The 13,481-nt window shown below is 42.0% G+C and overlaps 1 protein-coding gene across 4 annotated transcripts in view; it reads left to right on the top strand.

Moving 5' to 3' along the window:
- Window positions 1-13,134, top strand: part of oca2 (oculocutaneous albinism II) — a 484,102-nt gene extending 470,968 nt beyond the window's left edge. For 3 of the 4 annotated variants that reach the window (XM_069891904.1, XM_069891903.1, XM_069891905.1), the window contains one exon: window positions 12,686-13,134. In XM_069891904.1, the coding sequence (XP_069748005.1) occupies window positions 12,686-12,770 (85 nt within the window). In that variant the 3' untranslated portion in view covers window positions 12,771-13,134. The remainder of the gene's footprint in view (window positions 1-12,685) is intronic. The other variant, XR_011342330.1, reaches the window with a different exon arrangement.
- Window positions 13,135-13,481: the final 347 nt, after the last annotated feature.

Here is a 13,481-nt window from a genome sequence, read left to right as displayed (position 1 = left end):
CATACCATGTTAAGCAATCCCTTACTAATCACAGAACACCGATGACATAGGGATTACTTAACGTAGTATGTGAGTGGAAAGAGAAAGGATAAGAACCACTGATCTGGGACAACCATAATTAAACCTGCATATAATCAATTAATCTAAAAAAAAGGAATAAAAAGAAAAAAGGAAACAAAAAAGACTAAAACTATATTTAATTTACCACCTCCCTCTAATTAAGGTTACCCTGTAGAGAAAGGAAAGTAAAGATCTGGATCAAATAGCAACCTTCAGAAACCAGACAGAGAATCGCCGGAGCATCCAAATGACTTAAATCTGCCAATCATACTAGTATTCTATGAATGGGCCCCACGTCTTTCCAAATTGAATTGAATCTTTTTATCTATAATGTTGTATCTAATATTTTCGACCTAAACACCAATGCTAGTGCAATCCCCATATCCTTAATTCTTTAAATGATTGATCTGAGCCTCTACAGTACATGGAGTAGGGAATTCCAAAAGTCAACACTCTGAGTGAAGAATTTCTCAACATCTCCACCCTAAACTGTGAAAGAACTTGGGATGTTTTTTTAATGTTGACGATGCTACAAAAAGGACTCCTGTTATCAGTGTTAAGCAAAAAAGTCTGCAAATGCTGCGTTTATAGATTAAAACACAAATGTGCTGGAAAAATGTAGTGGGTCACTCAGTATTCCTTATGTAGCAAAAGCTACATAAGGGGCCTGAGCCCTTCATCAAAGCATGAGCAAAAAGCAGTCAGGCACATAAATAAAATGGTGGAGGGAGGGTCTGAGGATGGAGCAAGCACCAACAGACAAGAGGTCGCAGGAAAATATGGGTGAGATCGCAGAAGAGGGAAAAAAAGCTTGGAAGAGATAGGGGGAGGAGATAGCTCTCCGAATGGAGAGGGGAGGGGATGGGGAGCTGGAAGAGGAGGTAGAAGTATAGGGAAAGAAAGAGAGGCAGAGATGGGGCCCTAATGAAATGGAGAGATCGATGTTAATGTCATCTGGTTGGAGAGTGGCTAGATTAAATATTGTTCCTCCAATTTGCAGGTGGCCTCAGTTTGGTAGTGGATGAGGCCACGGACAGATATATCAGCTTGGGAGTGGAGTGCGTAATTGAAATCGTTGGCCACTGGGAGATCCCCTGCTATTGCAGCAGATGGAGCAAAGATGGTGAACAAAACATAACAATCTCCCAGTCCTCTGTCATTAGTCCCAGATATCTAAAACTGTGTATGAAGATCTAAAAAAGCCGTAAATCCAAAATAAAATCAGAAAGTGCTGGTCATTTTAAAAAAAATTAGACAATTACAGCACGGTAATAGGCCATTTCAGCCCATGAGTCCGTGCCACCCAATTTACACCTAATTGATCTACACTCCTGGTACGTTTTGAAAGGTGGGAGCAAATTGGAGCCCCCGGGGAAAATCCATGCAGACAACCCATGAAGAACGTGCAAACTCCTTACAGGTAGCACAGGATTCAAACCTTGGTCTCGTTGTGCTACCGTAACGCCAGCCGTGCAGTCCTCAGCAGATTTAGCAGCATCTGTGGAAAGAGAAACACAGCCTGCAGATGATGGAGTCTTGAGCAAACAAAGAACTGCAGGAATTACTCAGCAGGTCATTCAGCATCTGTGAGTAGAAATGGCCAGTCAACATTTCGAGAATGGACCTTTATCGAGAAACAAAATATTGATATAACCATATAACAATTACAGTGCGGAAACAGGCCATATCAGCCCTTCTAGTCCGGATCGATTCACGTGAAACTCCTCTAGTTCTACCTCTCTTCCCATAACCCTCCAACCCCCTCACATCCATGTACTCATCTTCTTCTTTCTTCTTCTTTGGCTTGGCTTCGCAGTCGAAGATTTATGAAGGGGTAATGTCCACGTCAGCTGCAGGCTCGTTTGTGGCTGACAAGTCCGATGCGGGACAGGCAGAGACAGTTGCAGCAGTTGCAAGGGAAAATTGGTTGGTTGGGGTTGGGTGTTGGGTTTTTCCTCCTTTGTCTTTTGTCAGTGAGGTGGGCTCTGCGGTGTTCTTCAAAGGAGGTTGCTGCCCGCCGAACTGTGAGGCGCCAAGATGCACGGTTTGAGGCGATATCAGCCCACTGGCGGTGGTCAATGTGGCAGGCACCAAGAGATTTCTTTAGGCAGTCCTTGTACCTCTTCTTTGGTGCACCTCTGTCACGGTCGCCAGTGGAGAGCTCGCCATATAACATGATCTTGGGAAGGCGATGGTCCTCCATTCTGGAGACGTGACCTACCCAGCGCAGTTGGATCTTCAGCAGCGTGGATTCGATGCTGTCGGCCTCTGCCATCTCGAGTACTTTGATGTTAGGAATGAAGTCGCTGCAATGAATGTTGAGGATGGAACGGAGACAACACTGGTGGAAGCGTTTTAGGAGCCGTAGGTGATGCCGGTAGAGGACCCATGATTCGGAGCCGAACAGGAGTGTGGGTATGACAACGGCTCTGTATACGCTTATCTTTGTGAGGTTTTTCAGTTGGTTGTTTTTCCAGACTCTTTTGTGTCGTCTTCTAAAGGCGCTATTTGCCTTGGCGAGTCTGTTGTCTATCTCGTTGTCGATCCTTGCATCCGATGAAATGGTGCAGCCGAGATAGGTAAACTGGTTGACCGTTTTGAGTTTTGTGTGCCCGATGGAGATGTGGGGGGGGGGGGGCTGGTAGTCATGGTGGGGAGCTGGCTGATGGAGGACCTCAGTTTTCTTCAGGCTGACTTCCAGGCCAAACATTTTGGCAGTTTCCGCAAAGCAGGACGTCAAGCGCTGAAAAGCTGGCTCTGAATGGGCAACTAAAGCGGCATCATCTGCAAAGAGTAGTTCACGGACAAGTTTCTCTTGTGTCTTGGTGTGAGCTTGCAGGCGCCTCAGATTGAAGAGACTGCCATCCGTGCGGTACCGGATGTAAACAGCGTCTTCATTGTTGGGGTCTTTCATGGCTTGGTTCAGCATCATGCTGAAGAAGATTGAAAAGAGGGTTGGTGCGAGAACACAGCCTTGCTTCACGCCATTGTTAATGGAGAAGGGTTCAGAGAGCTCATTGCTGTATCTGACCCGACCTTGTTGGTTTTCGTGCAGTTGGATAATCATGTTGAGGAACTTTGGGGGACATCCGATGCGCTCTAGTATTTGCCAAAGCTCTTTCCTGCTCACGGTGTCGAAGGCTTTGGTGAGGTCAACAAAGGTCATGTAGAGTCCTTTGTTTTGTTCTCTGCACTTTTCTTGGAGCTGTCTGAGGGCAAAGACCATGTCAGTGGTTCCTCTGTTTGCGCGAAAGCCGCACTGTGATTCTGGGAGAATATTCTCGGCGACACTAGGTATTATTCTATTTAGTAGAATCCTAGCGAAGATTTTGCCTGCAATGGAGAGCAACGTGATTCCCCTGTAGTTTGAGCAGTCTAAAAGGATAAGTCACATCGGACTTTTCCAGTTGAAGGTCAACTCTCCTATCCCCAGGGATGACTTGTGGCCATTGAAACCAGGTAGTGTCCCAGTTAAAAGTGGCCCAGTGGGAACAGCAAAAATGGCTTATTTAACCGGGACACTGAATGGCCAATTAAATGGGATGCCACTGAAGGAAGGGCTATAGAATTGCAGAGCTGCTCAGCTACACTAATCCCATTAGCTTGCATTATGGCTATAGCCTTCCATTCCTTGTCTAAATGTCTCTTACATGCAGTGATTGTATCTGACTCCACCACCTCCTCTGGCAGTGAGTTCCAGACACCGTCTCACCTGAAACCTATGTCGTCTCTCAGATACTCTCTCTACATGTAGGGAGCTTTGGCTAAATTCCCTTCCTCACTGGTGATAAGGTGAGCCATAAGAACCAGAGTAGAACCCTTGCAGAGCCAGGGGTTTTTATTTTCTCTCTTCCCTTTTCCCTCCTTAATCCCAGCTCTGCATAGAGGGAGCCAACAACTCCCCCACCCCCACCCCCATCAATTCCCACCTTTCCTCTCTTCTGTCTGTTGGTCTGTGCTCATCCTCTTCCTTTTCTTTCCTTCTCCCCAGGCTTTTAATTCAGGTGCTTGCCTGCCCTTTACTCATACCTCAAAGGGCTCAGGCCCGAAATATCGGTTATGCATCTTTACCTCCTGTGGGCGCTGCAAGACCTGCTGAGTTGCTCCAGCATTTCTATGTTTTTATATATATTTTTTGATAATATTTGAACATTCTATGCAGACTCTTTCTGGGTTCTGTTGATCATCACTGATCAAATCCAGCCATTCCTGAGACCAGTTCTACTGTGGAACCTCAGATATTACACAAGCTGATAGATGGCTCCAGTTGTCAGCCTGATCTTCAAGCAGTCCATGTGAGACTAGCTGATTTGCTTTGGGTGGAGAATGTCTTGGTGCTGCTTGTTGTCCGTCTCCAGATATGGATTACCATGAGCTCTTGGTAGCAGGGCGAACAGAGCATGTGGATCCATGATGATTGCTGCTGCTCTCTGACAGCAGCATTCCCTGTAATGTCCTCAATGGTGGGGAGGAGTCCATTTCCTTTTGCAGGGCCTTTTGCTCTCCAAAGACAGCTAAAGTGAGTTGGCGAACTTTTTCATCTATCAGATGCAGAGGGGAAGCCAGGAGATGCCCTGATATCTGCTCCCTGCTTCTGAATCCTACTGAAACATTTTTCAAACTTAATTAACATGTACAGTCAGCCAGAGCTAAGATGTTGAAATTACATGTGAATCACAGTGAGCAATTTCTGAGATTTAATAGCATCTGAAATGGTGTAGTTTCCATTTTAGTTGATCAATTTCATGAGGCATGTTATCATTCACTTATAAGGGACTTCTCTTTATTAATTTAAAGTCGATTCCAATAGTTTTCATCTTTCTTTTTGACGGGAAATTTCAACCAGCCAATTATAAGCAGAATATTGAATGGTGATTTTGAATTCTTGGTAATTACATTTGGGCGATTCTTTATCTCTCTCTCTCTTTAAGTGCTCTTTTAGCAGACACAGTCGATTGTAAGACGTGTTTTTAATGTTTCAGTCCTGAAAATATCAGAGAGAGATAGTGATGCACTACTGAAAGAGGCCTTTCTGCCCATTAAGTCCTGTGAGGCCAAACCCATCATTTTCATTCTTCTGTAATTTATTCTCTGCCATATGCCCATCAATTCCCTCTTGACTCATATCTGCATTAATTAACCTGCCAGGACATCACTGGGACATGGGAGAAAACCAAAGCACACAGCGGAGACTCACATAGTCATTGTAAGTCAGAGGTGACATTACAGATGGGTTGGCTCATGAAGCTATATGGGTGAAGCTGATGAAGGAGAAAGGCATGATCACCTTGCTGTGACTGCACTATAGATCCCCAAATACTCAATGAGAATTAGGGAAGCAAATATGCCAAGAGATTGCTGCCAGCTGTAGGCCAAAGAAGGTTGTTAAAGATTTTATTGTTTTAGATATTGACCAGGAAAGTCATTGTGCAAATAGTTTAGAAAACTATGTATTAGGAAAGTTTCCTCAAGCAATTTGTAGAGTGTCCCACATGGGAGGGGGCAGTGCTTGATCATGTCTTGGGAAATTGGGAAGGACAAATGGATGAAATGGTTGTGGATGAGCTTTTGGGGACCAGAGACCAATGTTCTATTGTGTTTCAGAGAGTTATGGAGAGAGACAGGACAGGACCAGGAAATCTAATTTTGAACTTGAGCAAGGTCAACTTTGAAGGTGTAAGACACGAACTAGCTCAAGTTGATTGGAACAGGTTGCTTGAAGAAAGAAGAATGTGAGGAAAATGGTATGTTTTCAAAAATGTGTTAACAAGAGTCCAGAACATGCGTGCTCCTGTTAGAGTGAAAGGTCAGACATGTCAACGTAGGAAAGCTTGGATGATGAGGGAAATTCTGGCTCTGGTTAGGAGCAAGAAGAAGGCGTGAGCATGTAGGATAAAGTGTATACCTGGAAGAGTTTTGGGAATGGAGGAGGGAGCTAAAAAAGGAAATCAGAAAGGCAAAAAAAGGGATCGGAGATAGCCCTGGCAAATAACATGAAGGACATAAAGGTTAAAAAGGTCATCAGAGAAAAATTGGGCCACCTCAGGAATTAATGTAAATCATCCCTGTGTGGAGAAGGGCAAGGTCATCAATGAGTACTGTTACAAACTAACAAATTTTGTAACGAACTAACAAAGGGACAGCAATGGAAAATTCACCAGGCAATGGTAAATTCAAAATAATCATTTTTATTAAATTATTATTATTAACATAGCATTTCTTAATTATTTCTAACTTAATTCCCACGATGCACAAATGTAGATGTGTGTGTGTGTGTGTGTGTGTGTGTGTTATAACATCCAAACCATTACAGTTTGAGCATGAGTCTGAAAAGTCAATTTTAAACTTCAGCATCGAACATCTTGTGTTGTGTGAGATTTTTAAATCGCAAATCATAAGTATTTATGAAGCACTTTTAAACATCATGTCTTCAGATCTCTTTAAACTCACAAGTCTTTTGATGAGTTGTATTTCAGAGAGATATTCTTCATACGAGTGTTTTCACAAGTTCCCCCCTATCTTGTTAAGGATACGAAATTCTGATCTTCATGATTATTTCTTTCTTAATCAAGACTGAAGTGGTCTTATTTACTTTAAGCCATTTATTTTGAGTATCTCCTATGATGAGGTTAATAGAAGGCAAAACATCTCCTTCTCTCCTCAAAGGCTACTGTTTTACCCCTGTGTTTTTTACAGGATGGTCAATTTCTTCAGGCTGGTTTCAAAATGTATCTTTCTGCCTTCAGTTACATGTTTCTCTGAAATCATGTGACAGACATCCACCACTGTTTCAGTTTCATTTCTCCAAAACACAACTCAGAGTAAATGACCTTTTGCCTTCTTTCAAATTATCACTTCACATCCATAAAAACATTTGACCTCATCTCTGTTCAAGAGGTTTAAGTGGTTATGTCTCTGTAAAGTCTAAGCACATGTCACTCAAGAAAGAACTTGCTTAATTGCACCCTTTGTCCTGGAATCAATTAAGACCACTTCAGTTCCATTATGATCTGGTTCTCCCAGACTCGTTGACTCTAAAATGAACTATCTGAGTCTCTGTAAATGTGATGTGACCTGTGTGTGACCCTGTCGAGCCCACAATTCCCTCACTAGAAATATATTTAATTCTATAACTTAATTTTACTAAGACATATATATTTTATATCTAAAGATTTTAACTTTAAGGATTAATATTAACACAAATCTGTTACAATACATTCTGCCTGTTTTTACTGAGGAGAAAGACTCAAAGTCTGGGGAACTTCGGGAAGTCAATAGTGGTCTCATGAGAACAGTCAGTATTATGGTTGAGGAGGTGTTGAAGGTCCTGATGCTGGAGAAGAAATTGCAGGTGGTGTGGCAGAGATTTTTGAGTCCTCATTAAGTACAGGTGAGGTACCAGAAAACTGAAAGGTGGCAAATGTTGTGACTCTATTCAAGAAGGGCTGCAAGGAAAAGCCTGGAAAAGACAGGCTAGTGAGCCTGTGGTTGGCAAGTTACTAGATTTTGCTGAAGGAGAAGATATACATGGACTTGTATGGACAGGGGGTGATTTGAGACATTCTCCATGGTTCTATAAGGGGGAGGTCATGCCTCACAAATCAGATAGAGTTTTCTGAAGATGTGACCAAGAATGCTGATGAGGAAAGAGCTGTAAATGAGGTATATTTAGATTTTGGTGAGACATTCAGTAAAGGTTCCACATGGTAAGCTGCTCTAGAAGATCGCATGGGATCTAAGGTGAGATAACTGATCGGATAGAAAATTGAGGTGTACAAAATCGTGAGTGGTACAGATCGGATGAATGCAGAGTCTTTTAACCATATAACCATTTACGGAGCGGAAACAGGCCATGTTGGCCTTTCGAGTCCACACCGGTTCACTGATTTTGTGTGCCCTCTTCAGACATTGGTCCTGGTAGATCTTCAGGCTCGACATGATGTTTCAAAGTTCCAAGTGTCAGAATCTGTTTTGACTAAAGGTAAGTTGGGGTCTACCTGTATAAATGTGGCTGCTTTTCCTTCTCTGAAGGAAATCTTCCATCCAAACAGTGCATGGAGATAGCTTCCTACTGTCACCTTCACCCCCCCACCCTCCTCGAGGGAGAGACAGAGGAACATTTCAATTTTCAATGCAAGTCCCTGAACCCCATTGTAATGGTAACCAGAGGACATAAGCTTATTATTCAGCAGGAACCTGAGGGGTAACTGTTTTACACAGAGGATGGTGACTGAATGGAATGGGTTGCAGAAGGAGGTGGTTGAGTCAGATACTATTGCAATGTTTAATTAAAATATTGGACAGGTACCTGGATGGGATGCTAGGACTTGTGTGGGTGGAACGGTTTGGGCAAGTTAGGCTGAAGGACCTGTTTCCATGCTGTAATCAGGATATATTGGAAGTCAGGAACAGGAATAGAGCTCTTAGCATCTCCCTGTGAAATAATAGTTACATCTTAATCATTTACACTTCTGTAATCTTTCCTTTCATTACATAATGCACTAATGCTGTCAACATATTTCATGTTGTAATATATAAGAGAAGGATTGCTGGACAATTGATGATGTGTGCTTGAGTCTAAGGTGCTTAATTAAGCAGGTGGCTGAGGACATTTTCCTTTTAACTTTCTCTGACTTCAGCCTGACTGTTTCATGTTGCTCTGGACTTATTTCTTCTGCAATAAATACAGACATTCGAAGCCTGCAATAAGGCTTTCAACAGTGATGAACTCAAATTGTCCAGATGAGGAAAGTTAGCTGTGTTGCCTTCTGGCACCAGACCTTGAACAATTCACATCCATCTTTCATTTTTATTTCTTTTTATTGAGTGAAAAACTAGAATTGACAATTATTTCGAGGCCAAAGGAAACAAGCTTTCAGTGAGTGCTTCAACAAATAATAAAGCTGAAGTAGTGGCTTTTCCTGTTAGGGTGATGTTGGTACAGGGTGATTTTCTGTATAACCACAGTGGAATTAGGAATATTTAGAAGTGGGAAGAACAATGTCTGTATTTTTTTAAATCATTGCCACCTGAGCACAAAAAAATTGTGAATAATTTGGCTCACTATTATTTAAAATTAGACATACAGTAGGGTTTCAACCTATGAACCCAAGCTGCCTAATTACACCCAAATGACCTACACCTCTGGGACATTTTGAACAGTGGGAGGTGTAACTTTCAGGCCAGCAGCAGTAGAAATTCACCAAGAGACTGTCATTGTTTTTCTTTTAAAACAATATATTTATTAATAACTGCTAATAAATATAACATCTTAGCTAAACTTAACCCGACCTATGGACAAATGTGTGTGTATGTGTGTGTGTGTGTGTGTGTGTGTGTGTGTGTGTGATAGAGAGTGTGTGTGATAAAGAGTGTGTATATGCGAGAGTGGAAGAGAGGGACAGCATATATTTGTGTGTCCAAGAGAGAGAGAGACAGGATATATTTGTGTGTCCGAGAGAGAGAGACAGGATATATTTGTGTGTCCGAGAGAGTGAGAATAAGAGGGACAGCATGTGTGTGTGTGTGTGTGTGTGTGTGTGTGTGTGTGTGTGTGTGTGTGTGTGTGTGTGTGTGTGTGTGTGTGTGTGTGATAGAGAGTGTGTATATGTGAGAGTGGAAGAGAGGGACAGCATATGTGTGTGTGTGTGTGTGTGTGTGTGTGTGTGTGATAGAGAGTGTGTATATGTGAGAGTGGAAGAGAGGGACAGCATATGTGTGTGTGTGTGTGTGTGTGTGTGTGTGTGTGTGTGTGTGTGTGTGTGATAGAGAGTGTGTATATGTGAGAGTGGAAGAGAGGGACAGCATATGTGTGTGTGTGTGTGTGTGTGTGTGTGTGTGTGATAGAGAGTGTGTATATGTGAGAGTGGAAGAGAGGGACAGCATATGTGTGTGTGTGTGTGTGTGTGTGTGTGTGTGTGTGTGTGTGAGATAGAGAGTGTGTATATGTGAGAGTGGAAGAGAGAGACAGAATATATTTGTGTGTCCGAGAGAGTGAGAATGAGAGGGACAGCATATGTGTGTGTGTGTGTGTGTGTGTGTGTGTGTGTGTGTGTGTGTGTGTGTGTTTGTGTGTGTGTGTGTGTGTGATAGAGAGTGTGTATATGTGAGAGTGGAAGAGAGGGACAGCATATGTGTGTGTGTGTGTGTGTGTGTGTGTGTGAGATAGAGAGTGTGTATATGTGAGAGTGGAAGAGAGAGACAGAATATATTTGTGTGTCCGAGAGAGTGAGAATGAGAGGGACAGCATATGTGTGTGTGTGTGTGTGTGTGTGTGTGTGTTTGTGTGTGTGTGTGTGTGTGTGTGTGTGTGTGTGTGTGTGTGTGTGTGTGTGTGTGAGATAGAGAGTGTGTATATGTGAGAGTGGAAGAGAGAGACAGAATATATTTGTGTGTCCGAGAGAGTGAGAATGAGAGGGACAGCATATGTGTGTGTGTGTGTGTGTGTGTGTGTGTTTGTGTGTGTGTGTGTGTGTGTGTGTGTGTGTGTGTGTGTGTGTGTGTGAGATAGAGAGTGTGTATATGTGAGAGTGGAAGAGAGAGACAGAATATATTTGTGTGTCCGAGAGAGTGAGAATGAGAGGGACAGCATATGTGTGTGTGTGTGTGTGTGTGTGTGTGTGTGTGTGTGTGTGTGTGTGTGTGTGTGTGTGTGTGTGTGTGTGTATGAGATACCCAAGCCATTACAGCTTAGGCACAATTTTGGAAAGTCATTCCAAATTTCAATCTTAGAAGTCCATAGTTGAAACGCAGACTTTTAAACTGATGTCCAGAAGTAATCACAAAGGAGGTGAGAGAGACTGAGCTGCAGAAAACTCATGAATCCTTGTTAAGTTTCTTGCTGAGAAATTTCCTTTTGTATGAACAGTTGTCATAACTCCCCTTCTCCTTGCATAGGTGAAACAAAAAGAGTGACTTTCCATGATCCTTCCAAAACTGAGGCACAGGTCAGTCGAAATGACCATTACATGATCCAATGCAGCACTTCTTCTGCTTTCAAAACCCAGATACAGGACAAGGAAAGTGATCTTTCCTTTTGGTCTCAGTGGATCAATAATTCCCCTGGCAGGGAGATTCAGCCAAATTGTCCATTTCACACAGAGTCACTCCACCTCCGTGTTCATCAGATAGCTGGTGGTCAATAATGAAATCCTGTTTCTTTCAACACCTGTTTTCCTGCATCCACTTTACTTATAGTTTGTACTTGATGGTGCCTCCCGGACTCACTGCAAATGTGAAGGGTTGCAGCCTGTATTAACCCTCAAAGTGACAGTCATACTAAATGAAACAGGAGCTCATAATAGAGGAAACCGGAACCCTCAGGAAAACCCCACATGGGGAGAATGTACAAACTTCTTACAGAGAGTGTGAGACCCCAGTCACAATCTCTGGTGTTGTAGCAGCATTGCACTAACCGCTACGCTTAACATGCCACCCATGGAGAGGTGTATCATCTATTGAATTCATTTTAAACTATGTACCTTGTAAAAAGCCATGAATTAAATCCATTGTACCACTGGGCTATGTTACTGAATGCCCCTTGAACTGGACATACCAAGAAGTATCATAGGAATCAAGAATACAAGAAAATGGAAACAGACGTAGACCACTTGCCCCTGCCATTCAATATAATATTTGCTAATCTGCCCCAGGCCTCATTTGCTCTTCTATGTCATATCTCCATTAGCCGCAATATCTTGATCTTTCACCTTTCCAGCATCTGTATCTCATGGATCCAGCAATTATTTACCACTGATCCTTTCTTTGTTCTACCCTTTCTCTGTGTATGCCTGCTTCAGCTAGATTATCTGTTACTAACAAGCCTTCCTCACCCATTCTCATCCAAGGACTCAGGCCCATGAAGTTGGTTATATATCTTTGCCTCCTATGGGCACTGCTAAGTTTCTCCAACCATTTTATGTGTTTACCAATTTGCATCAATAATTTTTCTCAGTCTTCACCCTTTCGTATACATTCCCATTGTTTCTCCATCCCACCAGCATTTTTGCCACTATTTTCAATAGACAATAGGAGCTGGAGTAGGCCCTTCGGCCCGTCGAGCCAACACCGCCACTTTACAGATCATGGCTGATCACTACCATCAGTACCCCTTTCCAGCCTTATCCCCATAACCCTTAAATTTTTAATATCATTGACCTGATCTGTTAGTCTCTCCACAGATGGTGCCTGTCCCACTGAGAATTTATGATTTGTAATTCTGTCTCTGCAGTTTATTGCTTTATGATTTTCCTATTTATGTTAGGGAAATACAAGTGTTAAAGAGGGAATAATTCTGACTACCAGATGCCAAATACAAGTTCAATATTTTATAAATCATTTTAATCTGTACGACTAGACACCTTGGACCTATGACTGGGTTTGTGACTAAACCATCCTTTGTGGAAAAATTCTGATTTATTTTTCCTTTGATAGTCTATTCTGTGAGTGGTTCATTCCTACATTATCTAATATTGGAGGGATCTAATAGCCCAGCTGCTCAAAATACTTCTCGCTCTCATGCAGTTTAAACCTCATTAATGAGTTTGCAGTAATTTAAGGTACAAATTGCGCTGAATTCCCATATATCCTCCCGATTTTAAACCTCGCTTCCTTACTTTACTTCCAGGTTGGGTTTTCCGATGATGCTTGTTTCCACAACTGTCGGGATGTGCTACCTCCTAGTCGTTCATGTAGTTCTGGGATGGAACTAGTGAACTGTCCTCTCCAGAACAAAGGGAGAAATATCTTATTTCCAACCAGTCATGAATCAGGAAATGCCAAGAAATTACCATGAAGAGAACTTGCCAAAAAACCCACTGCCTGAAGCACATGTTAACCAACCGCACTTGGATACAGCCAGCAGCCCCCAAGAGCGTATAAAGTGGCAAACGACCACTGCAAGGGAATCTATTACATACAAAGCCCATCTTAAATTGTTTACAGTGGGGCAAACAAAATTAATAAATTATAACCAGTTCAAAATATTTACTGTTCTTTCCAGCTAATAGCCAAATAATGTAGCAAAAGCATATTGTGTTTGCCTTGTTGAGCAACACTGGGCGTTTACATCCATAGGCTACATAACTGATGTAAAAGAATGATTGTATTCTCAAAAATTTAATAAATTTGTTCCTGCAAACAGCGTTTGTCATGGAAACTGTGTCAGTTTACGAAATGTTCATCTATTTCCTCGAGTTATAGAGTTATGCGGCATAGAAATAACTTAGCCATGTTATCCAAGTTAATAATGAGTTTATTGTCATATACATTTTACATATGTAACAAAATTCTTACTTTTTGCAGATGAACCGGTATTTTATTAAAAAATACTATAATAACATACATTAAAAAGATACAATAAATACAAAATATAATGTACACATTTGCCATGTTGCAAAGAAAAAAAAGTGTTTTTAATATGT

Source organism: Narcine bancroftii, chromosome 7, assembly GCF_036971445.1.
Source record: "Narcine bancroftii isolate sNarBan1 chromosome 7, sNarBan1.hap1, whole genome shotgun sequence".
NCBI lineage: Eukaryota > Metazoa > Chordata > Chondrichthyes > Torpediniformes > Narcinidae > Narcine > Narcine bancroftii.
The sequence above is the reverse complement of the archived record's forward strand: the minus strand, read 5'-3'. Positions and strand labels throughout refer to the sequence as shown.